At 43.6% G+C, this 27,427-nt stretch overlaps 1 protein-coding gene across 5 annotated transcripts in view; it reads right to left on the minus strand.

Moving 5' to 3' along the window:
* Positions 1 to 353: 353 nt before the first annotated feature.
* The window catches only part of atp8a2 (ATPase phospholipid transporting 8A2), a 47,171-nt gene continuing 20,097 nt past the window's right edge, over positions 354 to 27,427 (minus strand). For 4 of the 5 annotated variants that reach the window (XM_028964366.1, XM_028964358.1, XM_028964351.1 and 1 more), the window contains 13 exons: positions 19,755 to 19,927; positions 16,993 to 17,176; positions 15,098 to 15,208; positions 14,205 to 14,279; positions 13,248 to 13,370; positions 12,396 to 12,474; positions 12,248 to 12,309; positions 11,087 to 11,143; positions 8,605 to 8,712; positions 6,257 to 6,345; positions 5,334 to 5,438; positions 2,899 to 2,990; positions 354 to 1,464 (listed from right to left, as the gene is read on the minus strand). In XM_028964366.1, coding sequence (XP_028820199.1) covers positions 1,370 to 1,464; positions 2,899 to 2,990; positions 5,334 to 5,438; positions 6,257 to 6,345; positions 8,605 to 8,712; positions 11,087 to 11,143; positions 12,248 to 12,309; positions 12,396 to 12,474; positions 13,248 to 13,370; positions 14,205 to 14,279; positions 15,098 to 15,208; positions 16,993 to 17,176; positions 19,755 to 19,927 — 1,353 coding nt within the window. In that variant the 3' untranslated portion in view covers positions 354 to 1,369. Of the gene's footprint in view, positions 1,465 to 2,898; positions 2,991 to 4,810; positions 4,842 to 5,333; positions 5,439 to 6,256; positions 6,346 to 8,604; positions 8,713 to 11,086; positions 11,144 to 12,247; positions 12,310 to 12,395; positions 12,475 to 13,247; positions 13,371 to 14,204; positions 14,280 to 15,097; positions 15,209 to 16,992; positions 17,177 to 19,754; positions 19,928 to 27,427 lie in introns of those variants that run through there. The other variant, XM_028964342.1, reaches the window with a different exon arrangement.

Here is a 27,427-nt window from a genome sequence, read left to right on the forward strand (position 1 = left end):
CACAATGACAATCACTTCACTTTCACATTAGGTTCGTTGGGGTCACAGTAGACATCTGTGTAGGCTTTCAAGCCTGCGTCGGTGTTAAGCAATTACCTTCGGGATTAATAAAGTTTTCTGATTCTTTCCCTTTGTCGTGCATCTGTAGCTCAAGTTGTAATTGGGATAAGGTCGATTAATTTAAATGGATTTCATTGTGATAAACCTCCAAGAAGAGAACTTGCTAAAGGAATAGAGGAAAGTTTCAGTTGAGGACACTATAAACACACTTGTGTAGGCGATGGGTATTTTCTACGGTGAAGGACCAGAGCTCTCCATCAGCACAGATGGATGGAAGGAGGGGAACACGTCTATTAAAAGAGAGACACGGAAACACAAGCCCATTTTATTTGATAAAAACGATCCATGAACCCATCAACATATCGAGAACAAGCTGAGGCGGCGGCGGATAACTCGGCCCCGGGGACAACGGGCGAGGCTGCAGAACTCACAGAAGCTTCAGAGGGGACAACACAGCCTACGGCGAAAGAGAGGACACGGGAGGCAGGAGAGCGGTGGATTGTGGGTCGGGGGTTTGCACGTCCCAGCTCTGTCGGCCTTGGCGGTGGAGGGGGGGGTCTTCAGGTTGCAGCTGTGGGGGTTCCGTCTCAGCGGCATCTCTGTAGTCTTTGGCAGTTAGGCTGCGGTGTGTGTGTGTGTGTGTGTGTGTTTGCTGATAGTGAAGACAGGTCTGGATGTCTGTAGCCTCCACCCTGCTACAGCCCCCATCAGATCCAGCTATCTGAATGAGATAGTTGCACGGCCCGCATGTTTGGTGTTTATTTAAGAGTGAAGAGCCCCACCCACCCCACCCCGCGCCAGCAGTCGCCAAGGTGCTGATGGATACGCAAAACCCCGAGCTCGGCAAAGACACAAGAGTGAAGACACAAACAAACGTACGCCACACACAGCCACGCACCACCTCCAGCACCCCCCTCCACCCGTCACACACACACCAACCACACAAACACACACAGGTAAATGCATCTGCACATTGAGGCGAACACATGCAGACAAAAAAAAAAAAAAACAATAGACTCAACGATGCACATGTTCTGCGTGCTTCAGTCAAAAGAAAAGGTTCAGTGTTCGAATTTGCGCTGTTGGCCCTTTGTTTATGTGTGTGTGTGCGTGTCAGTACGCGAGTGTGTTGACTGGCCAGTTCTGTGATTATAAGACCCCACCCTCTCCCTCTACAGTTCAGAGTGGTGCGACTTGCGTCCTCTATGTGGAGTCCCAGTAAGGCCACAGCAGTGTCACCCGGTGAGGGGTGTGTCACAAAAAGTCTCTTTCTCTTTTCAGCTGCTGCCCCTGGTAACCCTGCGCCGGGTTACAGGCTGGGCCGCTGGCGGGTGGTGTCGTACGATCGGACCACCTGGGACTGGGACACCACACCGTGCTCTTCCTGGGAGAAAGCATAGCCATCTGTAGGGAGGGGGAGGAGGCGGGAGACAGAAGTTACATTCTGAGCTGACGATCCTACACCCAAACTAAACACCTTTAGATCAGAATCAGATTCAAACATTATCTCACACACAAGGAATTTGGTTCTGGCCATTGGTGTGTCTCAATACTATACAATAAAATAAAGTGTATAGAGCAATGCTCCTGGAAATAATCAGACGCCCTTATCCAGAGAAACTTACCCACAACCAACAGTTAGAGGGACAGTCCCCTCGTAGAAAAACTTAGGGTTAATTGTCTTGCTCAGGGACACAGTGGTAGTAAGTGGGGTTTGAACCTGTGTTACCCACTAGAGTACAACCATGTGGGTTCCATTGTGTAATGATTCTCACTGTGGACCTTGAATCCAATGATCCAAGTTCAAATGTCGATGGATCTTTAAGAGCCTGGATAGCACTTTCTGTAGAGTTCTTACAGATAGTAATATTAAGCTTGACTTGATGTGGTAGACACTCGAACCAGAAGACCACAAAGTCACGGTTCAAATTCCACTTACTACATGTACATTTACAGCATTTATCAGATGCCCCCTTATCCAGTGCGACTTACAATCAGTAGTTACAGGGACAGTCCCCCCCCTGGAGACACTCAGGGTTAAGTGTCTTGCTCAGGGACACAATGGTAGTAAGTGGGGTTTGAACCTGGGTCTTCTTGTTCAAAGGTGAGTGTGTTACCCACTAGGCTACTACCACCCCACTTACTACCATTGTGTCTCAGAGCAAGACACTTAAAATTAAGTGTCTCCAGGGGGACTGTCCCAGTAAATACTGATTGTAAGGAGTAGATAAGCTAAATGCTGTAAATCACTGTCATGATGCATTTCAGGGACTTGACTTAATATTAAAAGTTGTCAGGATCATTAGTTTCACCCACCTGAATGCTTGAATTAAAGTCCTAATACATATTTTGTCGTGGTGTTGTGGTGTGTTGCTATTAGGCACATACAAGATGACTATAACAGATGTACCGCATCCATCTATAGCACCAGGACAATATGGCCCTGAAAATCGATTTAGATTTTGCCAAAAAAACAACTGTCAAACAGTTTTATGCTTTCGTGACTCATTTGGTGGATCTCAAAGCCCATTCCAAATGACCATTATATTGTGACTGGCCAGGATTTTGCTCGCATCACGGATGTCAACCTTAAACCCCTTCCAGAACCGGAAAATTTTCAGCCTGAGCCTTACAACCAAAAATCATATTACCACACAAACAAGTAATGAAGTAATAAACAACTACAATTACATTCAAACTGGCCCATAATGAGTATTTATGTGGCACCAATTTCAAAATCACTTTCTATTGTGTTTTTGTGTGGACATGCCTCAAAAAGCAACATGAGTCCAAATTTGCTTTGATCCATTGGCAAGGTATATCAGGTGGCATACTCACGTGACACGGTCTGCTGGACCGAGTTGGAGCGCCCCACACTGGAGGGCGTCTTCCTGAAGACTCGCGTCAGTAGGTGGGCACGCTCATTCAGACTGTCCAGGGAGAAGAGACAGACGGGTCAGCCCACCAATCGCGGCACCCATCAGGTTCATTACAGGCTGCACAGTGCATTCTGATTGTAACACAACACACAACTATTGGCCTGGTTAATCTAGGGTACAGATAATCCCAGCAGAGAAGAGTCTAAGAAGGAACCCTCCCTGACATTCTCCTCCGCACGCTATACCACACATGCCTCCCTAAAAATACCCAGCACATACCAACCCTCATTACCAGCTGTCTCCGGCTAAAAGTTAATGTTCCTGTCACAAGGTCCCTTCTCTCTCTGTGTTAACGGCACAGTTGATAATAACGGGAATCCTGTTTTTTTCCTGGTGTTGTTTACAGTCCAGATCACATGTTCTCATTTCGCAGTGTGTAATTCAACTTAATTATGATTTAGCAACCAAAGAGAGGAGGAATCCGAATTTAATTTTGAGAAAATAAATCTAAATGTTGGCAGAGAATTGGTAGAATTAACTTAGACTGTATAAGTTATATGTTTATTTTTTCCAGCGCATTCATTCATTATAAAAAATCCATCCACAATCTCTGTTTATTTCCTCATTTACCAGTTTTTGCAATTGTTGTATAAATTCTGTAATATTTGTATTTTCTGGATACAAGATTATATTGTATGTTTTTGTTGTTTTATATTGTGCTTGGGAGATATCATCGGTTGGAATCAAAATCCTTGTTCACTCCCATACTTGGTCAATAAACGTGATTCTGGTAATATATTCAAATTTCATCTTTGTCGCCATCTGTATTTACATTGAGATATAGATCTTATATACAAGCTACATTATATATATTTTTTTCCATTTACATGTTGTGTTTCGTAACTCTCTGTCCATCAAAGTTAGGCTGAATAAGTTGGAATTGAAACTCCCAATGGTTAAATTACATTTTCCTTCCTCAAATCTACAATATTTGCCCGATTGGATTTCCAAGGGATGTCAGTTCCTGCTTGCTCAAGGGGGCCAGCAGTCATGTTATCATTGGGAGGATGTGCCGATGTGTTTGCCGAATTTGTTAAGAGTAAAAAAAAGAAGGAAAAAAACAGTTCTCCGGCTGACCGGGTCTGGAACCGGCCTCCGTCTCTGCCAAAGAAAACAGCATCTGCTAAACAGACGAGCCTCCAGCGCGAATGAATGAATGGACAATTCCTGAAATCATTTGATGAGCCGGACGTTCACTGAAACCCAAATACCTTCCCATAGGCACCCTTCCTGGCAAAGAGGGGGGGTCTCGGCCGTATGAACCACTCCCGGCCACACGCACACGCAGCACACGGTCGACTCGGATTACGCGCCCGACAGAGAAATACAGATGTGCATTTTTGGACAGCGTTCCCGGTGCTGTCTCTCCGAAAAAAGCTATCGGCGCTGTCCATCGAGGCCGAGCGCGGTCAGTGCCAGACCCCAGGGCCCACTTGGCAATCTCCAAACGAAGGAACCGTCATTCATACCGACCTATCTACCAGCCCCATGTATGACGGGCGATGTGCATGCGGTTTCCGGCTGCGGTTGGATAGTTGTTGAAAATGGCGGGAAGGTAAAATGCCGCTCAGGGGCACAACATGTGATTACCGGCCTCTTCTGCCAACTTCCACGGCCCATAATCCCACAACCTGAACATTAAAGTAGAAGCCCACCCCACTGCACGAATCCTTCCAGACCTCAGGACCTGGATGTCCTAACAGTAAGGTATAGGCAGGTCTGCTTTTAATCTAATACGACACACAAATAGACAAACACAGGCAGAGTTGCTAAGCAACCACAAGGACTACAGGACACACCCAGTCCCTTACAGCCGCGCACGTCAGTCCGCCTTACGGCCGTCTGGTGCAGAGGGCAACAGGAAGTAGAATAGAGAAACAAAAACAGAAGCAGAAAGAATACTTTGGAAACACTATTAATGAATGAAGGGGAGGATGCATCACTCCAGTGCTCTGTAACACACACACACACACACGCACACACACATGCAGCTTTGTGGAACAGCTGGGCTCTACCTGCGTATCTGTGTGCCTATGGCACCTCAGCTTTGGGCCTGTGGACAGTGGTTTCAGGGATTAGTCCAGCAGTGCTCTGTGTTCGCACTGCACTCCACTCACTTAACCCAACACAACCCAATACACTCATTCAAGTTAAATCTTAAAAATTGATGCTAAAATGATTATAATAATATTAGTAAAGATGACGATATGTTTTTTGTCCTTTTCCATGAAAATTAAAATGCATTTGAGTCGCAGACTTTTCTATAAATGACCCCTAAAATAGAGTATCATTACAAATATAAGCATGTAAGTATTATGATGATACTGATCTCACCTGCGTCCACTGGCATCTCTCAGGACGGCCGCGCCAGGGTCCACAGCCCGCGCCTCCAACTCTTGTACCTCTTCCAGCAGGGTCTTCCTCACTGTTCGCCTCCCACTACACACACACACACATACACACACACACACACACACACACACACATTATTGGTTATGTCTAGGTAATTTACAGCATGTTTTAGAAATGTTTAAACAACGTCCCAAACCTGAGAATGTTGCCTCTTTTTTATAATACCATAAAGACCCATTTCTCTCAAATACTGTTAGCAATTCTGTCACTATGGAACGTGCACAGATTTGCTTTACTGGGGGGGAGTTGATCAGGTTGTTGGAATGTTGATCCACTCCTCTTAAATAGCTGTGCTACGTTGCTGAACATTGGCCGGAACTGGGTTAGAGACGCTGTCGTATACGCGGATCTACAGAAACATGCTGAGTGGGAGATATATCCGGTGAGTATGCTGGCCATGCAAGAACTGGAATGTCTACAGATTCTTGCAATATGGGGCTGTGCCTTATCATGCTGCATCATGAGGTGATGGTTGTGGATGAATGGGCCTCAACAATGGGCCTCGGGATCTCGTCATGTAGTCTGTGTTTGTGTGGCCGGTTCTCTGTAACGCCTTTGCAGACGTCTTATGGTAGAGAAACAAACATTCATTTTCACGGGCACCATCTCTGGTAGACCCTCCTGCAGTCAGCATGTCAACTGCATGCTAATTCAAACGTTGTGATATATGTGGCATTGCATTGTGTGACCAAACTGTGCATTTCTGAGTAGCCTTGTATTGTGGGCAGTCTAAGGCACACATTTGCAATATTCATGCGGTGGAATCAGCGCCTGATATGCCATACCTGTGAGGTAAAGCAGATTTAGACAGATATATTTGAGATTACATGTAAAGTTTTACTTACGCGTTCCATGCCACATCTTTTAACAAACAAGCTGCCGGCACCAAAATGAGCCCCAGCCAGAAACTCCAGCACTGCATCACCCTGCCGGCCTGCGAACACAAAACATCCCAGTAACATAGGCGCAACGTTCCAACAACATCGCGACTCAGGACGCAACAAAAATACGACCATGGCCACTGAAACCCCCATTAGCACAGCAGCCCGCTCTCAGCGGGGTGGCAGCAGCTGGGTGTGGCGACCTCTCCCAGCAGCGGGCTGGAAAGGTTAATTACCTATTCAACTACTGTCTCCCCCCTCTGTCCCCCTTGGCCCCTCTCGCCGCAGCAGTGTGCACCATTGCTGTGGGGTTTAGGGGGAAAGTATTGGGGTCTGACACATTCCCCAGCTAACGCTCTGGGTAGGTAAAGACCACACATTAACATGTTGTGTTCACTACCTATCTGTCTTTCTACCTATGCAATCATGCCTGAAAATATAAACATGCCTGGTTCTAGAAAAGCCGCTTTTCGAATTATTTTGACGGTAACAATCGAAGGAAAAAGTATGTGGCCTTTATGGTTTTTGACATGTGACCGTGGCATAAGCAGGATAATCCACTCCAAGGCTCTGGATTATCCCTCACATTTCACACGAGAGACCATGCTGTAATACTTCATAGGCCTACGTGGTGGTGTGCCGAAGATCATCTAAAACACAGCTCCTGTAAAACATAGCTTGAACTGTTCTCATCAATGGTATGTACATTAAGACAAATGTTCCAGGTTCAAATGTCCCATGTTCAGAGGTTTGGTGTGATGAAAATACACGCCATGAAGTGAATGTTCCTTGCTAGACACTGTAACCTATTTATTAGGTTCTCCCCTGATGGGGTTTCAACAAACCTGTGACTGACTATATCTAACACATCTCTTGAAAGACCACTCCTCCTTATTATTTACTGTCACATTGTGACCTGAGCAGCTACATCTGAATGATGAAATCAGAGAAGAGTAATTTCATTTTACTGAGAATTCTAGTTTCTTATAATGATGTTTTTATAATGAGAATTATAATATTCCCTTCAGCACTGTGGTAATAACTTTTACTGTGACAGTTGGTGCAGAATGTTTCATCTTGAACCTCTCATGACGCCGCTCTGACACCCACACTCAGCAGTGACTATTGTCCCCAAATCCCCGAGCTACAGATTAGGGTTAGGGGAGTGTTAAGTTAAGGATCCGGCACAGCTGAAGACCCACGTGGAGATTTCTGGGGCCCGGCCTGAAAACCATTAGAAGGTCTGCACCGTGACAGCTGGGAACACACCCAGAGATCTCCTAAACGTAAATACAGACATTCTCAGACACACACACGTCCACGCACACAATCACACACATACACACCCACACACACACACACCAGAGAGCCTCATACAGTTAAGATGTCTTCCTCTCAGTGGACGAATGAGTTCACAGATATGGACTACATAAAAATGGATTGAATGGGTGGAGACTGTTTCTCTCTCTCTCTCTCTCTCTCTCTCTCTTCTCCAGTTGGAGAGCAGCTGCAGGGATATCTGAGCACATTCCTGATTTCTGACACAAATTGAATTAATAGGCCAAACGAGGTTGAGGACAGAGCTCCTCCCACACCCAACTTACACACACAGGGCTTTGTCTTAAGAGGGCAAATCAAGTTTAGGACACGGGGCATGTTGTCAAAGGACTTCTTCTGCATCATCAGCACTGAAAGCAGCTATCTAGTGGTCAGGAACTCCTGGTTCATGCGTTATATATTATACATTATGTGATGTGAATGAACAAGCCCTTGCAACAGCCCACAGTCTTAGTTTCCACATTACTATTCCACATAGTTGTGACACATGTATTACATATTCCTAACCTAACATTAACCTTGACCACAAAAGCAAAGAAAGTTTTAGTTTTCATCGTTTTTTTAGGTTTTGTTTTCATTCCTGTAAAATGGCAGGTGCTGTCTGTCACTTCCGACCTTCTGGGAATGAATGGCAGCTTAGCTGTCAATGCTGCCATCAACCCATAAAGCCAGTGGAGTGACAGGGGCAGCCATCGGGGGGTCCAAACCAGAGACCCCCCCCACGCACACTCCTCACTCCGACAGCCCAGCCCACCCGCCGGAGCCAACACCTCCGGAGCAGGCCGTAAAAAAGCCGTGGGCTCAGGTGACAGCGCAGCAGGTGCAGGCGGCCTGGGGAGCGGATGGCGGAGGCGTAAATTTCCCTCAGCTCCCAGACAGACGCCAGGCAGGGCGTGCTTTTGGGTAGCATTTCTGACATCAGCAGAAAGATGATGATGATGGTGGTGGTGGTGATGATGATGACAAGGACTTGCCTGGCCTAGCATGTCGGGAGCTATCGGGACCGAAGGCCAGATGGCGGAATATACTGTGAAGAAGAGCATCCAGAGGACCATACTGCCCCACACAGCCAGATGAGAGAACTGCAGGCAGAAGAACAGACATGCAGGGGGGGGTCACAGTCACATTTAAGGCACAGACACACTGAATATAGACAACCTTGTCTGTCTCTGTGAATTCCTTGGGGTCTCTGCTCCATTAACAGGGGCTAGTGTGTGGACAGCTGAACGCACAGGGGGCGGGGTTGACTGACCCCCCCCAAACACACAGACACAACTCATATGACTGGGGGAATGGCAATGGCTGGCAGGGCAAGCAGCGAATGTCCGTTCTTTACCCCAAATTAGGGGCAGTGGTGGCCTAGCAGTTGCCAGTTCCGCCAAGGTGCCACTGAGGAGCCACTGAGCAAAGCACCGTCCCCACACACTGCTCCCTGGGTGCCTGTCATGGCTGCCCACTGCTCACTTAGGGTGATGGGTTATATGCAGAGGACACATTTCACTGTGTGCACCATGTGCTGTGCTGCTGTGTATCACAATGACAATAATTTTTCTTCACTTCGCAAATCAACTGTACTATAATTAGGAACTAAAATAACTCACACACTCATGCCGCCTCAATGGGACTGAATTTATTGGCATTTCGCTGAATCTTTTGAATCTTCTTGTTCATAATTTTCTCTCTACACCTGTTTATCTTATTGTGCTTGCCCAGCTCAGCTGTTCCCTGTTTCTCCTGTTAAATTCTGGTTCAGTTGGTCCCTGTCTCCCATGAATCTAATTTTCCTGTTTAGTTTTGTTATATTAAGACTATTCTGTTCTATTAAAACTGCAAAAAAATCCCTCTTCACGGGGTCTCCGATCCCAATCGACTCTGTTCTCCTTTATTGTCCCTGGCTGGTGGAACAACTTGCCCTATTCCATTCGAATTTCTGGTGTCTTCCACTTGTAAGTCGCTTTGGAGAAAAGCGTCTGCCAAGTAAAGTAAAGTAAAGTAAAACGCCTGTTTTGTCCTGTGTCTGTGTCCTCCAAACACATGGCTGTAATAAAGCATTTCACATGACCTTACACTTACTTTCCAGGAAAATCAATTTAGCTATTTATCAGAGATTAAAAAGATAAACACTATTCTACAATATAGGAAATACAAAAGACTCTGAAAACATGCATCTCTCTGGGGCAGTCATTCATAGCCTTGGTTAAATGAACATATAAATAGTGTTCCTGAAGACGCTTCATATGGTTTTAGACTTCCCACAGTCACAAAACACAAAAAAGTCAAAAAACATTCAGGACAATTTTAGGTCACAGCATTAAAAAAAAAAACTCTGGGGGACTGAATATCCTCACAAGAAAAAAAAAGTAAGCGAGTTACTTTAAAAGCTGAAGCGAACAAGACGTTCCCAAAGTCAGAGAGCCCATGCAATAAAGTTCATGGGGGCCATTGGCCCTGCATCCGCTCATCTGAAGACCTCCATGGCTGAGATGTGAGAGACTGTGCATGGGTTGGGGGCACAGCATCATAAATCTGGGTTTATGGCCACAGGAAATCTGGTTGGACTCAATATTAAGCATAATGCTAACCGCAAGCATTAAAACTGAAGAACGTCCAGAAGAACATGATGGACGCTGCACTAATGATAGGAGCCTCATCCTGGGGAATATAAAAAAATCCCCAAAACAGAGGGTGAGATGAATGATGCATTCTGGGAAATCATGGGGGAACACTGTAAACCTGGAGGAAAATTAATGTTAGACAGTCAGTTAAAGGGTCCAGATGTGCAGTGGTTTCTCAAAACCAGCTGGCCGCTAAAAGCGTGACACCTTTGTTTTAATACGTATACACTTACTGGACACTTTATTAGACGCCTTGTGTGTATAGAAAGACTATAATCCAGCTGCTGCCATGAACAGTTGTGTGCTGGTGATCTACTACTCGGGGCAGTGCTGGTCTAGCGGTTAAGGAAGTCCTGATCCGCCAAGGTGCCACTGAGCAAAGCCCCGTCACCACACACTGGTGATGGTTAAAAGCAGAGGACCCATTCTGTTGTGTCACCGTGTGATGGGCTGCAGTGTTCCACAATGACAATCACTTTCACTTTCACTACCCCATCACCAGTTGGAAAATTTTCTAGACTCGTCTTGACAGTTTTGGGATGTTGGACCACTCTCAACTAAACAGTGATCATAACTAAATAACATCTGGCCAGACCAGTGATGAATGGAGTAGTTAGAAGTTAGCTGTGAAAATCTGTACAGTCTAAATTCTGACCTTCCTGTAGCTGAAGGCCACTTAATAAAGTGCCAGCACAAACTAAAGACATGCTTATCTTCTGGCACATTTAAATGAAAAGTCTGTGGGAGGTTGATATACGTTTTATAGATTGTGTTTTGGGGTAACCATGAATTATTCTGTATGTCTCAGTAAGTTGAGAAACAGAGAGGAGCCCCGTCTTACCCTCGTCCACGCAGTCGTCTCCATTCCAGCCTTCAGACACACGGTCACCACAACATACTGTCAGCACAGAAACAGAAGATCATAAAAAGAAACGATGACAAAACAGAAAATCTCTGCACAAAAACATACACCTAAACACACATATCCACAGGATTTGAAAGTAATGGCGATACTTACATACTTGTATCTGTATTGCATTGTGTGTGTGTGTGTGTGTGTGTGTGTGTGTGTGTTTGTGTATATATATATATATATATAATGACTATGCATTCAGTTTCGGTCCATGTTATATTTTACATTACTGAACACGTTTATGGCAATTTGGACATTACTACTAATACCAACATGGCAAATACACACATGCACGTACACGGACAGAACAGACACATTCATATACGCATACACAAGCAGACATTCATACATATACAAACACACAATGCACACAAATGCACTCACATCTACACATCCTATATCTAACTCATGTGTTTGTTTTTACATTTTTGTGGCAATCTAGGGTAATGTGTATGCGACTTGTGTGTTTTACATGTGCTAAAACCTCTATGTAAACAGAGGAAGAGGACCCAGACAGAATGAGAGTCAAGTGAGACAGAAGAGACAGGCTGTCCCCCCGTGAGAGTCGTCCATAACCCTCTCAGCCACCCCCGCGCCTGCACAGCGAGCGCCTCCACTAACATCGAGCCCTTTCAGCCTCGAGACCACAGAGCGAGAACACGCCATGCCAAAACCAGCACCAGGCCTCGGCTGTGCCATCGACACTCCAGAATAATACTACTGCCCCCCGAACCTCGCCACTCGTGGCTCCATGACTGCTTTATATGCGCGGATGATCTGTTTTGGCTGCGGCGTGTTCTGAAAAGTGGTGCTTACGTTGCCTCCTGTCTTCGTATGCGTCTCTCTTTGTGTGTGTTCCCTGGGTGGGCTGGGACCCCAGACGGGTCCTTATTGCTTTAACCTACAGGCTGTTTTCAGATTACAGTGCATTTATGCGTGAGGAGTGGAAATGGTCTGAGAGAACCGGAATTATTTGAGCAGCTGGAAGGGTGCAGAAAATACTGCTCCTTGGAGGTGTTCCGATACACTCTACAAATTATCTGAAGGAGCCAGTAGAGCGACATCAGGTGAGAGATGTCCAGGACTCACTGTGTAGACGATATTTCCCACGAACAGGTAGTCCACACTGTGGCCGCTGTCGAAAGGAGCGTCTGCAGGGAAAAGAAGGACAGATGAGACACAATCAGCAGCCGATAGTGCCGTACTCCTGGGGGGTTATGGGTAACAGAGCGTTTACCATGTTCTAGAGCTTTTAGTGGAAACCAGAAGAGAATAATGGAGTGGATGAGAGCATTTATACAGTGACCCCAGAACACCTACAAGAGAAAAAGAGAGAGGGTGGGAGGGAGGGGGGAGTTAGAAAAGGGTTAGTGCCAAAACACACACACACAGCCCACACAAACAGAAAGCCCACAGAAATACAGCTACTACACTGTGCTTCCACACACACACACAGGACGATCATGGCAAATGTCCCTCCAAAGTGAAAGGGTTCCTTATTCTGTCTAAATCACACTATCATCACCATGGCAACAGGTATGTTTATTCATAAGCTAAAACTCATTAAACTCTTAAAGCTTCTTGCACTTCATGGAATGTGCTGGTGGTTTTCACGACTTTTTACAAATAAAAAGCACTGATAATAAATCTGAGTGTTTATTGGTAGGGAGGAGACAGAGCATTGTGCTCAGTGTTGCAGAATTTGATATTTTGAATTTGAACAATTGATGGATTGATGAAGCCAAAATTAAATAACCACGGCAGGTTGGGATTTCTGTGTGCATTTGTTTTGTGTGTTTTGGACACTTTGCAGGATGAAAAAAATACACATCTGGCAACTTTACATGGACCACTTGACATAATGTTGGGGGGGGGGGGGGTTGAACTGTCGAGAAGCGCGAGAGTGGAGTAGAGTAAAGTAGAGCGTGAGAGCTCTCAATAATTGCCAAGGGGTCCTCCCATTTTAAACTATGTCTATAAAATCAACATTAAAGTCAGTTTTATAGGTGTCATAAGTGACACACACACAAAAAAAGACATTTTTGATGTGACATTAGCAAACACTAATTTAGTCATCAACAACACACACCTTTGTGTTGAAGCCGTCCGCATTCTGGGTTATGCGGTAGAGCTGAGGGAAACGCAGCATGTTCTGCTGGCTGCACGGCCGGTCGAATATACCCAGAGTGAAGGGAGGGAGCGCTGTGAAGATCTGACATACACACACACACCATCACACACCCCATACCACACCGCACACGTACACCCACAAACACACATGTATATAATCTCACAAGTGCATCAAAATTAAATACATATATACCAAAACACCAAAAAATTCTCAAGTCTGATGACGTATAAGTAAAGTTTATTCCCCCATTCTATATTCCCCCTAAAACATTAGCTCCACCAACATGCTTGGCTTCCAAATGTGCAAAGCATTGGAGTTGCTCGGTTATTGGATATAACAATGTGCACAAATGTACTTTTTTCAGGAAAAACGCAGACATGACTTCCTGTTTGTGCCAAACATTGTGGTTGGTGAATAGTGTTGATGACATCATTTCCGCAAATGCCCGCTCTTGTCCTCGTCCCGGCTCTCTCCGCATCGTTTGCATTTAAAGCTCCACACACCGAAATGGTGTGTCCTGGAGAAACCTTATTGTGGTACTGGCAAGTGGCTGTAATTCTGCACCATGGCTCAATATCAGAAAAAGAGACTTCAGATACAGTATTCGGGACTACAAAGGCTTATATAAAAGCATAAACAAAAATCATAATAGGGGACATTTAATGCTTTCAATTAAACATATCAAAGAAAAAAATGTTCAGATGAAGCAAATAGGCATAAAAAAATGCAGATTTTATCACTGAAACAAATAGGGAAGGGCAATGCAACACATTAGAGTGCAACCAGCCACAGTAAAAAAACATCCTCATGGTTTTTACTGCCACTGATAAATATTGGCCTGCAGTCATCAGAGATTAAGATAAGAGAGAAGATATTTAAAGATTAAAAGAGAGTGACGGAAAAGAGAAAACTCACCACATTATAAAGGCCAATGCACCAGCGTTCAAACAGGATCTGTCCAGAGAAGCCATTCACAAATGCGAACCAGAGCTGAGAGCATGAGACAGAGTTTATATTGTTAATGTAGAATGTCTTTTATATCTATTTGCACATAAAAACACAACATTAAGCACACACACACACACACATTCCCCTCTCTCTATTATGTGGACAAAGCCAGTCTATGACCTTTGACCCTGAAATCTAATTTTTCCAGGCAGCTAGTCTTCTATAATAACCGGTCACACACAGAGATCACTCAGACATGCACCATGCATGAACCATGCAATGGGAGCACACACACACACACACACACACACACACATACACTAGTGGGGCAGTACACAGCAGAAGTTTTTCCCCCAGGGGAGGTAAGGGGTCACATTCCACCTGCACCTGCTGGCATCCTTAAACTAGGGAAGGGGGAGGGCACAGCTGTCCAACAGACACACACACTCTGACACACACACACACACACACACACACACACACAACAGAATGAACACATTTCCAAAGAGACATACTGGTAACTCAGTCATCTAGTGCATAGCTTTGCATGCGTTCGTGCATGTGTGTGTGTGTGTGTGTGTGTGTGTGTGTGTGTGTGAGTGTGTTTCTGAGAGACAGAAAGCAGAGACCAGCAGGGCACCTCATACATCACTGTCAAACACTGCTGCAAACAGCTGCACTATGTCTCTCTTAATGTACAAATGTGTAGGACAGAGAGAACGGCTTAGAGAGAAAGGGATGAGGAGAGGAATAAAGGAGAGGCCGACGCGACTCCATTACTCTCTTCAAAAGCTCCACCGGCACAAACACATTCCAAAGCCACACAGCCTCACAGTCTCAGCGGCTCCAGAATAATATACCTCTATAATATACAGCACCACATTCTTATAGAAACAGTACAGGATGCATTTAGTCACTCGGTTGTAGCTCCAAGCTCCGTGGACCAGCAACAGCTTCTCCAGATAGGAAAACTAGAAGGAGAGAGAGACATGAACGTCAAAAATCATATATCACATATCATATGATACCATAAATATGTTGTACGCTGCCCTGCCAAGAAAAAGTCACAAATTGGAAACAAGTAAGATAATTTGAAAGGTTATGGCAGAGATTAATTTCGCCAGCATCAAGCAAATGAAACTATTAAGGAGAGTAAGTTTTTTACTCTCCTTTTAATTGGGTTCCAATTAAAATCTGGATAGCATAGAAAAATCATCATGGCCAAGAAAGCAATCTGACCACATTATACATAGAATCTTAGAAGTGAAGATAAACAGCTTCAATTTGCTGGGAAGCACAAATACTAGACTCTGGAGCATTAGAGTCCACATCCCGCGAGATCACTTATGGCCCCGTCATATGAAGCGCAGATAACACACAAACTACAGATCCCACAATGCAGTGCTTCATTTGCCTTCTCATGAGCAAGGTCGAAGTTATTTTTTCATGCTTTAAAGTCACCAAAGCGCCATCCCAACTCAGTGTGTAGGGCGTTCGGTGTTGTTAGGAAAGTGCACACTGCATTATGGAATCTGTAGTTTGTGTGTCATCAGCACTTCACATTGCCATGCTATAAAAATAGATCTATATAAAATGATCTCACGGGATACGGTGCAAGTTTGATGTGGTCTAGACCAACCCTGTCATCAGGGATAAGAAGGGAAGCGATGCATCAATCATTCATAGTGCCTACAGGCTGTGTTATGATCTGGGTCTGCGTCAGTTGGTCTGGTCGGGGTTCAGCATTAAGTAGCAATAAAATATTCTGTGCTGAATGACCATGTTTAAAAATAATGTTTTTTTTGTCTTTCCTGATGGCATGGGATATATTTCAAGAAGACATTAGCAGGATTCATCTGAGAATCTTTGGGTATTCTGGAGAAAACATACATACAAAGGTTCCAGTCACCCATCCTCAACACATAATGAAATAAACAAAATAATGAAATAAACTGTATACTTGAAACAGTGGCAGAGTGAATTCATGCAGTAATCAAAGCTAAATTTGCTCCAATCAAATACTACAGTGTGCAGGGCAGCACACTTTCCTCATTGTTATGAGCAATGAAAACGGTTTGATGCAAAGACCAATATGTTGGGGTCACAGGTTGAGCTTTAAACATTTCTTAGCCCCAGAAACATTTATGAGCACATTTAGCAAAATTAAAATGAATAAATAAAACAGCTGTAACTGAGACTTACTGGACTAACTTTCTGTTAAGTGTGTTTATGTGCTGTGTAATTTGTGTAGTGTGTGTGTTTTACACAGTGCATTACGTACTCAGAAAGCGTAAGAGCGTCGAGTGTGTTTATACCACAGTCTTGATTCTGATTGGCTGGAGGGTGTGTGTTAACACTGCTTAATGCACAATAGTTTGGTTTAGGTTTAATGACTGTTATATAATCATGCATATTCAAAGTAGCCCAACACACCATGTAACCATAGCAACATGCTGAAGCAGATTTCCAGCAGGAGATGGTACATGATGTCATGTTTTGGAAAGTGACCATGGTACAAACAGAATATTCCACGGCAACTCTTTCAGCATGCCAGAATTATCTCAGGCATTTTAAATGATTGGAACCACTTGAGAATTATAAGGCTTTACACACAGCTACCTGTCAATCAAAAGTCTTAATTCGCTCATCTGTGGCAACCTCTTCTTACCTGTTTGAGTTTAAAATGCACATTGTAGGGAATAAACGATGCCTTTGTTGAAATAAAGTGTATTGTGTTTTTGTGTGTGTTATAGACCTGTGCTATGGAGTAGTCAGATGAGTTAGTGGCCTGCATGCCCTCGTTTCCACTGATTCCAACCCCAACATGTGCCGTCTGGATCATGCCCACATCATTGGCACCGTCGCCGATGGCAAGGGTGATGGCCTTCACATGCTTCTTCACCATGTCGACAATCTCCGACTTCTGCAGGGGAGACACCCTACAAACACACAGTTCATAATAACACAACAGATTCTGCGCTAGTCGCTACTGGGCACAGGAGCACTGCCAACCCCACAGCTGATGTTCACCTGAGATGGTGGAGTGAGGTGAATTATGGGCTAACCTACAAAAACATCAGCAACCTTTCAAATGTCTGACTGTGAGAACAATGGAGCAGAGAAGGAGAGAACTTAGGGAACAGGTGTGTGTGTGTGTGTGTGTGTACGCGCTTGGGAACATGAGCAGATATCAGTTACACTTTAATGCATGGGCTTTTTTGCCCTCTCTCCCCCTTCTTCTCCATTTCTTTCTCCTTCTTTATCCCTCACTTGCCCTCTTTCTTTCTTTTCTTACCTCTCCATTTTTTCAGTTATTCCCCTGTGGTGTAGGCACACACATTCACACACACACACACACACACAAAGAGAGAAAGAGAGAGAGAGAGAGAGACCCAACTACACACACCTCAAAAGGGTAAAACACCAAAAGATAATAAAGATCAACTGAGCTACTGCAAACACAGCTTCAGCTGGTTAAAATTCTACAACAAAGTTGGGTGGTCCATGCACTCACACACACACACACACACACACGCACATGCTCTTCCCTTTAATGTCCCAGAGCTTCATGGTCCTGCTCAAAGACAACTGTGGTCTCTGGATATTGTATGTATATGTGCATGCGCGGTTGTGAGTGGATTGTGCTAGTGGGTGTGCGTGAGTGTGCGTCTCCCCATTTGTGTATGGGCATATTCTCTCCATGGTTTCCTGAGTTCACACTCTGTTTAAAGAGCCACTTTAACCTCCTCATTTTCTGCTCAATTTCACCCTGAAGAACATTTCCTCTTGTCTTTCATCTTCCCAGCGCACCACCTACATTCTGTGTTTGTGAGTGTGTGTTTGTATGTGAGAGAGAGAGAGAGTGAAAAAGACAGAAAATATTTTACAGTATTGTTTGACACTATATAACATGAGCAGCCCTGGAATAAAACCTTTTTCCTTAATGATGTAACATTACAAAGATGCAAAAGAACTGTTCAATAATACAATAATAACTATTTCACTTAGGAAGTCAAAACAAGATGAAACAGACGGGAAAGGCCTTTCATGTTTGGTGAGATTTGGTTGTCATGTTTAATAAGGTGTGTTGATTCAAGTGTATTCAGAGCTTTATTATTCTATATATTGTTACATACACAACACCAGTCGAAAGTCTGGACACACCTCCTCCGTGTTGAATGTGGAGACTAAGACGGAGGCCATTTCGAAGAATCCAATGTAAGAAACATATTTAGTATTGTTTGTATCAAGAGAAAGTGAAGTGTGTTTGATGAAGCTGCTTTTTCGGGGTCACTCTTTATACCTTCATGGCGGCTTTGTTCACTGTTGTCATCAACATAAGCAGCTTCATGAGATGCTCATTAACATCTCATTCATTCATGTTCAGCACAAAGCCTCCAGGACTGTTGGAAATCCCCGTTTCCTAACTTCAGGTGAGAGAAAACAAGAAATGCTGCCATCACAGCAAAAGCTCTGAATGTTTATTTCGTAACCTCGTGTGTGTTGTTTTATCCTGTTTGTATAGTTTAGTTCTATAATTTAAAACATGTATATATTTTTTAATAATATAAAAATATATATAAAATATATAGGTGTCCAAACCTTTGACTGGTTTGTAACTAAATATCTACTGAACCACACACACACACACACACACACACACAGACACTGAGATACAGCAGTGAAAATCCAGGAAAGCTCCTGATGCGTAGAAGTAAGAACTGTCTCTATGCTCTTTTTTCTAGGCCTTTGAGACTTGAATCCGGATATGGCCTTTATACACTGCAAGTCAATTATTTCCCTTCACACACACACACACACACACACACACACACACACACACACACACACACACACACACACACTTGCTTTTATTTTATTTCTAAATTAAGAAGTGGATAAAAGCACCACTGTGCACCGAGCATGTATTCTGACAGATCAGTATAACAGTCTTTGTTGTTTTTCTATCGAAGTGCATCAGCGTGAAAGGCATTAGTGTGTGTTTGTGTGTGTGTTCATGTGTGTCCATTTGCCAGAGAAAATGTTCTGTTTTATAAGCAAAACTGCGTGCCAGGAAAGTACAGTACTGTACGTGATCGCAGCCCCTGTGAAGTGTGTTTAACAAGGTGAAAAGTACAATAGTGCATGTGTGTGTGTGTGTGTGTGAATGCCTGTTCTGGGATAAGTGAGTCATTAGTCTGACATTTCCACACCATTCGGTGTATTGCATTACCTCCTCTCCCTGTGTTCTGCACGGCAGGCTTTCATTACCGTTATTTATTTACTTACCCAGGGCAGCTTACAACCTTTAAACACACACACACACACACACACACACACACACTATGCTTCCATAACCACACAAACTTAAAAGATCACAACCTACGGAAGCCCTGCTGCATTTTAACCCCTCTTAAGGAAGTGGCTGTTGGCCAAGACAGGAGTGGCAAAGAACAGACCCATGTCTGAGTGTGTGTGTGTGTGTGTGTGTGTGTGTGCGTGTGTGTGTTTGTATACCTGCAACAGATGACAGCCTTGCAGGACAGTGCCAGGTCCAGGAAGGACTGGCGCACCTCGAAGGATAGCGCATACTTGAGCGTCTGTCCATCGATGATGAGCGCCAGTTCATTCTCTTTACGCAGGGAGTCACCCAGAGACGAGCAGTGAGCTGTCAACGTGGCACGAGTGGCCTGAACACATACACACACACACACAAAATGGATGTAACAAAGCAAAAATACACAAGTACACAAGTAGAGTTTACAGGTCCTTTTAGAACAAGACCATTGAAATAAAATGAGAGGAAACTGGCAAATGTTTTAGTGTGACATGTTTTGGTCCGGGATCGTCAATCATGAAGAAATTCCTCTCCTAAATGTAATGCTCATGATGATAATTATGATTTGTCTGCAGCATGAACTGATGTGATACAGAGCGTCCTGTATCTGGTTAAACCAACTTTATCTTCTGATAAAAGAGCTCGCGCGGAAGTACAGTCATGTTATTAAAATCTCACTCATTCACTTCCCATAACCGCTTGTCCATGTTAGTCGCAACTGATGTACAAATGTACAAACTTATTTTTCAAACAGGGGCCATGGCAAATAATCGCCCTTGTGCTTGCACTCAATATAACACACTGTTAACTGTATGCACACTGAATTTGTTTTCTGTCACTACTGATACAGTATGAGGCCCAGTTTTGCCCAAGAACGTCGCTTTGTTCTTTGTGTCGGCATTTTTACTTTAATAAATAATACATTTTAGTTACAGAGTGCTTTTAAAAGCATGCAAACTCGCTTCACATAAAATTCATAAGTTCAATAAAAATATAAGATCACTTCGAGAATGGTTTGGATACTTCAAAGAATCAGCAAAATAAATAAATAAATAAAATTACAACGCATAATAATTTTTTCCCCATTAAGCCACCACCACACTGCACTTCACTATTTGCTGAATAATCTCATTATGTGACAGGCATAACGGGACACACAGGAAAACGGCTATTCACTACGATGTTCACTAACGCCAACAGCACCTTCTTGTCGGCTTTCCTCTCTTTTGTGTATCAGTTGGCAAATGTGCACAACTTCTCATTCACCGCCGGAAGGGTGTCCTTTTACCTGCTGTGACCTTGGCTTTGAATGAAGGCCTTTTAAAGTGACTTGATCAGCTGTTGTGCAACCTGGACCTCGCTGGATAAATGTCCACCTTACAGGCCTCACTGCACACTTGACCTCACTGCCTGAGGTAGAGCAGGAAGACGGCTTAACAATTTAAACCTGGACTTTTCATCAGGGCACCTTCGCAGAGCACCTTCACAGGATTTACTGGTTCAGAGCTGTCGCATAAGTTCACAAGCTTCACTACTGCGCATCAACAGACACACTAGTATTGTTATATAAGATATACACAATATACAGTAGAGAGTGATGTAACATATCACGTTAATAATATTTCAATATGTCATGTCTGGAAAATATTCACGCGCATCTGTGTTTTTCACACAGTTAATAATATTTCAATATGTCATGTCTGGTAAATATTCACGCGCATCTGTGTTTTTCACACAGAGTGTGTAGAAAACACACTCTCTGCTCCATAAATAACACACATGCAAACACATACAGCATGATCAAACGTATGTCGCATGTACAAACTGCAAATCTGTGAGAGTCATAGAAAGTTGGAGGGGACGGTGTAAGTGGGGTCATTGGAACTGTTAACACTGCTGTCACACACGCACACACACACACACATCTGTTACACATCACACTGTCACTCTACCTAAGCCTTCACTGGACTCCAGAGCCCTGACTTGAAGGTCAGTGTGGCGGGAGGACAGCGTGATTCAGTCAGGCAGAAAAGAATAAAGGAGAGTAAGGAGGGGACCGAGGGGACGTGAAGAGAGAGAGACACACACACACACACTGCAGTGTGCTGCGGCTTTGAAACGACATGAATCCAACAGATGCAGTGCGCTGCATATCAGTTGACACCCGGCGATTAAGAGGTGAGAGAAGACAAGGCAGCAGAATTTCTCTGACAAAGGGACTCTGGAAGTCATCAGCTTTACTGTACACATGCACACCCCGACACTCTAGTACAGTAGCTAATTTGTAAAAGTGGGGACATTTTGCTGGTCCTCGTTGGGAATTATGAAAAATAAAATTCAGTTAAGAATGGATGCTTGTTTATGGGCAGGGTTAGGTTCCGCTATAAAAAACGCACAGAAGTAGTTCCAGATTCATAATAAGCAAATTAAAATTAATTGTTAATATGGTTCTCATAAAGACTTGTGTGAGTGAACTGGTTCTCAGGTCTCTTGTGTGTGTGTGTGTGTGTGTGTGTGTGTGTGTGTGTGTGTGTGTGTGTGTGTGTGTGTGAGAATGGTTCTCATTAGTGCATGTTTGTTTTCTCAATTAGTCTTCTTCTGGCCTTTATCATCAGACCCATCAGAGCCGCCTGCAGCTACATCCTCATAAACACGCAGCGCCGACCCTGACACACGCACACATACATACACAACCCACGCCACTGCACACCCCACCCAACCCACTCATCTCAGTGTAACCCCCCGTTCACGAGGCGAGGGGAACCCAGAGCAGGAGTGTGGGTGACATGACATTAAATGGTATTGTTTTGGGGTCTCTAGAGCTGCCGTTGCGTGTTTGTACCAGAGAGAAAAACATGGCATTCGTGTGCTGGCATGTGAGCAAGCGTCCTCTGTCTCTCTGTGAATATCTGTAAACCACTGTTTTTTGCTGTTTGTGCTCATCAGGGGTAGAACTGAATCCAAAAATTCTTTTTGCAAATGTAATAAAAATATTATTTGTAAAATTATTTGTATTCAGCAAGAATACAGCGCACTGTGGAAAGAGCACAGCCTGAAAACGTCCTGCATGTTCTGAATGTTGAATGCCTGATGTGGGACTGACTTAATACTGAAACAGCAAAGATTCCCCATGTTGCCAGATAAATGTTTGTTTAAACCCCAAATCTGCCAAAATTTCAGCCACTATTTAAGTGTCACATGCATATACATATAATTGAGGAGTAAAATCAAAATGATTCAAAAAATGAGATCAACTTAAAACCACCCAATCTGGCAACAATGTGAAGCCTGAACATGCATTTCTATTGATTGTGTTTATGCTTTTAGATATATACTACTCGATATGATACATTTAATTTGTATAAACATGTATCTTTTCATATATAATATAATAAAATATTCTGTATATACATATAACAACAAAAATGCAATTGTAACACCTATTAACACATCTGAACACAAATAGGCATACTTTTGCAGCATTATCAAATACAGACACAAATGGAAACACTGCTTTTAAGAAAGATTGTGTGCATTCAAGAAACTTCGAGAGCTTTATGTGTGTGTGTGAGAGTAAGTGTGTGTGAGTTGTACTGACAGCTGTGGTTCACCAGTGGCTCCTGCACAGATTAAGAAGAGGTGTCTCCAACACTGTCCACCCCGTGTGTGTCTGTGGGCCCGACCTCAGAGACAGAGCTGCTGTTGTTCCATCGAAGCGAACACTAATGCTAACCGCCTAGCAGCTAACTCCATCCAGATTTACCTGCTCCCTATCCCCCTCCTAATGTACCAGAAGACGTGGGTTCAAAGCCCACTTAATACAATTGTGTCTCTAGAGTGTCTCCAGGGGGGGACTGTCCCTGTAACTACTGATTGTAAGTCGCTCTGGATAAGGGAGTCTGATAAATGCTGTAAATGGAAACGTCCTAACAATGACACGAATCACCGGATTCATTCGAACAGAGTGCACATATTACAGAAATTAACTGCTTCATGTTGTTAATGAAATTGCATCGGCATGATAATGAAATTCTTGTCATGATAAACGCAACTTTGAAGTTGTTTCAGGTTTGGGGGACCCATTTCAATGTTTACAAAAATAAAATTGATTTCGCACTGTACAATTATGGCTTTGAAACATAAAATGCTTGTAATTATACTTCAATACACCACAGGAACAACTGACAAGCTGTTTGTTGCACTCTCAAAACTTTATCTGTTTATCTGATGTACCATCGTAGGTAGACAGTTGTCGTTTTGCTGCGCTGTGTGATAGGCACCCTTAAAACAAGCTGTGTGAAGTGGTGAACATTTAGAGTCATTCAACTGGCCATTGTTAAGTTGAAACACCAAGTTGAGAAATGGCGAGTAAGATGGAAATCCCATGTTTTTCTCCGCATTCCCCCAAAGCTACTTCAACCTGACACAAGGACCCGGATGTTGCAGGTTCCCTTTTTAAGTTGCTCGAGTTGTCTCTCAGCTCCTCTCCAGTTAAAACAGTGTGAGAGGGAGTGAGTGGGAGGAGGCACAACAGTGATTGGACATTAATTCAGGGGGAGGGCTCTCGCCCTCCTAACCCAAACCCGTTAAACTGTAAGATGCGGGGCAGACCAAACATTACGGTATTTTACCAAGTACTGTTGCAAGTACTGTTGGGATGGTAGTAGCCTAGTGGGTAACACACTCGCCTATGAACCAGAAGACCCAGGTTCAGACCCCACTTACTATCATTGTGTCCCTGAGCAAGACACTTAACCCTAAGTTGCTCCAGGGGAGACTGTCCCTGTAACTACTGATTGTAAGTCGCTCTGGATAAGGGTGTCTGATAAATGCTGCAAATTTAAATGTAAATGCACCCCCAATGATCATGAAAAAAATCGATTCTAGAGCACAGCGCTGTGTGTGTGTGTGTGTGTGTGTGTGTGTGTCTGAACATAGAAAAATGTTGCAGTAAACAGCCCAATGGCCTCACACAAGGGCCCTAATTATAAACCACGACTGCCCGTCATCGACCTCATCAGCCAGTAGAGCCAATGTTGCCCGGCCAAACGAAACACAGACAAAACTGGACCCTTTCCTCCCACCGGTCACATTCCACCTGAAGGCGAATCTTAAACAGTCATCTGACAGCATCACGCCGACATAACAGGCGATCTGATGTCAAGATTCATTGCGTTGTTTGAATGGGTGAGTGAAAGAGATTGAGTGAACGATTGCCTCTAAGAAAACCTATTTCACAAAGTTCCCAATTTTGGAAAAAATTGGTCAAATTGGGAACGGTGCATATTTTACTGTCAGCAAATGACATATATCAGTAGCACCCGTAAGTGTGTAGTGTTCCAAACTAAATGTTATTTTATTGTTGTTGAGCTGGGAACTTAGCGAAGTACATATTCACACACACAAACACACACAGTGTCATGGAAATATGTCCTCATAATCTCATATATCGAATCTTATCGGGGCTATATTTGGAGAAGAGAAAAACTGGGCTGGTGTGACATATCACAGGTCACATTCTTCAATATACATATCACACACCACACACTTGAATGTGTGTGTGTCTGTCGCAGACACACATTGTTGTAGATGAGGGGAAAGGCCAACTGCTGTGACACATCACAGGTCACCTTCCCCATTCATGTCCAGGGTAGAATTACAACACTGTCTCCATCCACACAAAGCAGGCAGATCACAGATAGAGTGTGTACGCACATACTCACACACACACACACACATATACATACCTCCAAAACCTCCACAACACTGAGATTCAACTGAGAAAATAATTTCTATCAATGTTAAAATTGATTTTCAGTATGTGTGTGCGTGTCTGTGTTTGGACTTTCTGTCCTCTAAGAAACCAAGGGGCTAAGACACGGTGAAGACAAATGAGTGTGAGTGTGTGTGTGTGTACGATCAGCGTGACATGCACTGAGTTTGTTTGTGTTTGGATATAATGCGGGTGGCCTGAAGGCACAGACAGGATTTGTGTATATCTGTGTGTGTGTGTGTGTGTGTGTGTGTGTGCCTCTCACTATCACACTCATCTGAGCACTGCTACCATCCTTACACAAGACCGGGAAAGGAAGCAGATGCAGAGATTGAGAGCAGGCCATGCCTGCAGTGTGTGTGTGTGTGTGTGTGTGTGTATCAGATAATAAAGTGACAGATGGAGCCTGTCAGAGTCCTAGTCACAAGCCACCATGTTTACCCAGGAGGCTTTGCTGCCAGAAATTGTTTTGACGAGAAGAAGCCAAAAGGGGATCTCATTACCACTTTCTAAACTCCAAATTCTCTCTCCATCACAGAGAAGAGAAGAGAAGAGAAGAGAAGAGAAGAGAAGAGAAGAGAAGAGAAGAGAAGAGAAGAGAAGTAGGTTTAATGCAGGTACTTATAACCAACAAATCATGGTATTACCATAAATGTATTCAATATGTGTCCAGTAGTTCGGTAAAGTATTTCCTGAAGGCAGTAATACAGTCTGTTACAGTAAATAAAAATGGATCCAGAACACTGAACCGTATTGTTATTATTTGGGTTTTTAAGCGATGCTTCTGGTTGGTGAATTAATTATGCATTCAAACATGACTAGAATAAATAAATATGAATCCTGTAAACCCATAATGTCCCAGCTAATACACTGCAGTTGGCATACTGCCTTGGTAAATGTAATCCAAACTGAATACAGAATGCATTGTTTTTGTATTCTGAATACTTATCACATGTTCCATCCCAGGCACAATGCTCCTGAAACGTCTCCTGCCTGAAACTGAACAAGCTACATAGCTTTTCTAGCTACAGATAAATAGCAGACAGTCCTGGAGCCAAACGTATTAGCATTAAAGGAGATGCTGGTAGGTTCACACTTTTCACTTTTATTTAAAAGCTCGTAAAAGCCGAATGCTGTATGGATTCTCTTTTAGCATGTCATGGAAAACTGTCAGGTAGGAATGGAGTGGAGCTGATTGCCGCTATGCTAATTTATTTGGTGAACACCAGAAAACAGAGCAATTTGCCATGTGATTTTATTTTAATGCAATAATATCATGAATGAAGGGATTTTTAAAAATATTCACACACAGTGGGGGAGGTCGGACAGAATTCCCATGCTGAGCACTGCTTTTTGTTCATGAAGCCTCTTATGACCATGATGATAATAACATGTAAATCAGTCAGGGAGATTAATAGATGTCACTTCTGTAAAAAAAATTAATAAATAAATAAACAATCTATGCATCTGTATTGCATTATGCATAAAATAGCCTCCATAGAGTGGGAGTTTCCAAATTTTTACAGTATTAGACAATTAAGTGGTAAGAGGAGAGATTAGAGCAAAATACGGTGTCAGCAGTGTAAATATGAGTAAAGCTCAGGTTATTGTCAGCATGGCGTCCTGCAAACACACACAGCCTTGACCGTGACCATCTCTAATAACACGCTCTATCACCATAAACCAACTGGACACACACGCCGTGTTTGCCGTGAGCTCCCGCTCACTCGGCACTTCCCAGCACGGCGGATCGAAAATACACCGTCAAGGTGGCTCCCTGGGAACACACACACACTGAGACACTCAGAGTATTTATAAGATTAAGCAAACCTGTCTGTAGAATAATCTAACCCTGAGGCTAATGAAGCGTGTAGTGTGTGTGGGGGGTGACGCTGTCTGCTATACACGCCTTGTGCCCCAGTTCCCAGACCTGTTGTCACCCACAGAGTGTGTGTGTGTGTGTGTGTGTATCAAAGTGCCTGTTGTTTCTGCGGGTATTCGTGTGCATGCATTAATGAATGCGCCTCACGGTGTGTGTTTTTGTGTAAAAAAAAAAAAAATCCATGCCTCTTTCATCCT

This window comes from Denticeps clupeoides, chromosome 2 (assembly GCF_900700375.1).
Source record: "Denticeps clupeoides chromosome 2, fDenClu1.1, whole genome shotgun sequence".
NCBI lineage: Eukaryota > Metazoa > Chordata > Actinopteri > Clupeiformes > Denticipitidae > Denticeps > Denticeps clupeoides.